Below are 2,710 nucleotides of genomic sequence, written 5' to 3' on the forward strand. Positions count from 1 at the left end.
AGCTTGGAGTGTATTGATTCCTATGGGACAATTTAATGTGAACACCGATTATGGTCGGGCCTTTCTCCCCACGGTCACTGAAGCAAATTTTGGACTCATTTTTCACAAGCCACATCTCTTCTGAACAGTTTGACACCAAAATGGTAATTTTCAGATGGAGAGATCTGGAGAAAATCCACTTTGTTCCAGACCTGTCTCTGTCTCTATGACACACTCTCGCGAGATTTGGCACCGATCTCCTAGGCAACGTCAAACAAATGGCCGCGAACTCCCGTGAAAATGATTTAAATTATTTTTGGCATGCTAAATATGACTGTTAGTAGTGTAAATATTTAATGTTATCATAAGAAAATATAAATATCTCACTTTCATCTACCTACAAATTCACACACACGTTCACAGACGAGGTGGTGACGGTTGGCCACGCCCATTTAGAGAGACCGGAAGTGTATACCATTTCATATCATTGGAGCAGCCGCTCATGGAGGATCTTTCCATTTATTGAATATCTTTGCTAGCGCGGACTCCGAGTCCGACTCCGAGGACCCACACCCAACCCACACTCAGCCAGATGACTGGTTTCAGGACCATGGTAACCAAGTCCACGTCTGATAAAATAACCAACTCCCTGGCTCACTGGATTGCACGCGACTGTAGACCATTTGGAGTGGTGGAAGATAAGGGGCTGCAAAAGGTACTACAGATTGCAACGTCTGACACAACATACGAGCTGCCATGCAGAAAGACAGTGACAAAAAAAATCCAGCAGTTTTATGACAATGAAAAGGAAGATAAAGAGAATTTATTGGAGAAAGCAAAATATGTTGCCCTGACCGGGGATCATTGGACCTCGGTTAGCAATTCAAATTACCTCGGTGTGACGGCACACTTTATTGACATCAAGTGGCGTCTTCACTCATTTGCCTTGACTATCCAGAAGACCACCACTAGGCACTTTGCTGAAAACGTTGCAGAAGATTTTGAGTCTGTGGCAGAGGCCTGGGAAGTCACACAAAAAGTCACGACAATCGGAACAGACAGTGCCCGAACCATGACCACTGCAATGAGACGGCTCACATTCCAGCACATGCCGTGTGTTGCTCACGTGTTGCAGAGGACCATCACAGTTTGCCTTGCTGACAGCGGGTTCACAGCCACATTGGCAAGATGTCGTAAGATAGTGGGGCATTTTAAACACAGCCCCTCAAACACAGAGGAACTGCACAGGGAGCAAAGAGAACTAGAACAAGACAAAGAGCCACTGATACAGGATGTGTCCACCAGGTGGAATTCAACACTGTTTATGATCTCTCGTCTGCTGAAAAACCAAGAGGCTGTGAAGGCTACTCTAGCCAAACAGAAGCACAAGCTCACCATGTTGACTGCAGCAGAGTGGGGCAGACTGCAGAGGCTCGAGACCCTCCTTAAACCATGCAGGTAAGAACCCACCAACTTTTTATTAATGGGATTCCTTCATCATTGCTGTCCCTTGAAAAACGTTGTGAATTGAGTTGACTATGATAGTGCAGTATAAATTAAATTGCTTTTCCAAAATGTATTGTATTGAATATCAATATCACTATGACTATAGTATAAAGTTGCTACTGTTTTTAATCTACTATACATTGGTACAATAATAAATCACTTTCCTAAACTATCCACTGTAGATATGTGACTGAGCTCCTTGGGGGTGAGACGTATGTCTTGTGCTCTGTTGTGTTACCTGCTCTCCGCCACCTGACCCACACCATGGACGTATCAGATGATGACCCAGCCTATGTGGTGAGGTTCAAGGCTGCTTTTAAACAGGACCTGTCTCAACACCAAGATACACTTAACCATGAATGGCTCAGGGTGGCTACAGCGCTCGACCCCCGCTTTAAGGTAACATGTGTAATGGTCTTTTGACCTCCTTTCCCCTGCACCCCCCCCTTCTTACCTCCGCCCTCTTTCTTTTTATGGAATAACAATTTGATGGGAACCATGTACGAAAATTAATTTCACCCACCTTTTTACTCTGTAAATCTGTTATGCGACAATAAACCTGATTCTGATTCTGATTCTAAGGACCTAAAGTGTTTACCAAAAGAAGAGCGAGGAGGGGTGTGGACCAGCATTGAGGCACTGATGCGAGGCACTGCCACTCCAGAACCCACAGAGGAGCCAGCAAGGAAGAGGAGACTCCTGCTGTTTAATTCAGACTCTGAATCAGAGGATGAAGAGGGGCCCAACAGGGCTCTGGGCCGCTACAGGGCAGAGCCCACCATCTGTGAGACAGACTGCCCACTGCAGTGGTGGTCAACTCATGAGGGCGCCCATCCACAGCTGTCTGCCCTGGCCCGCAAGTATCTCAGCAGCCCTGCCACTTCTGTCCCTTGCGAGAGACTTTTCTCACTGGCAGGTAACATCATTCAAAAGAAGAGGGCAGCCTTGAGCTCAGAAAATGTAAACAAGCTGGTTTGTCTCAGCAACTGGCTGAAAGAGAAGTAGCTAGTAAGCTAACTAAGTTGTTACTTCAATGTTGATCAAACAGTGGCCTGTATTAGTGTCATGTTAATGCGTTACTGCTGATTTAATTTTGTTTTCTGTTATGTGCCGTATTTTGTTAATTGCACGTTTATTTTATCTACTCTTGTGTGTTTTGAGGTTTCTTTAATTATGATTATTCTGATTACTTCTTTGATTTGAATTTACATGCATGATTTAGAAA

The 2,710-nt window shown here is 44.7% G+C and overlaps 1 protein-coding gene across 1 annotated transcript; it reads left to right on the forward strand.

The window, feature by feature from the left end:
* Window positions 1-1,375: 1,375 nt before the first annotated feature.
* LOC146979267 (E3 SUMO-protein ligase ZBED1-like) lies at window positions 1,376-2,490 on the forward strand. Its single transcript, XM_085788805.1, has 3 exons — window positions 1,376-1,437; window positions 1,668-1,884; window positions 2,068-2,490. Exons 1-3 carry the CDS (start codon window positions 1,376-1,378, stop codon window positions 2,488-2,490), a joined length of 702 nt encoding a protein of 233 aa, XP_085644931.1.
* The last annotated feature ends 220 nt before the right edge of the window (window positions 2,491-2,710 follow it).

The sequence above is a fragment of the Trachurus japonicus genome, chromosome 10 (assembly GCF_045865225.1).
Source record: "Trachurus japonicus isolate A0001 chromosome 10, Traja_1.0".
Taxonomy (NCBI): Eukaryota; Metazoa; Chordata; class Actinopteri; order Carangiformes; family Carangidae; genus Trachurus; species Trachurus japonicus.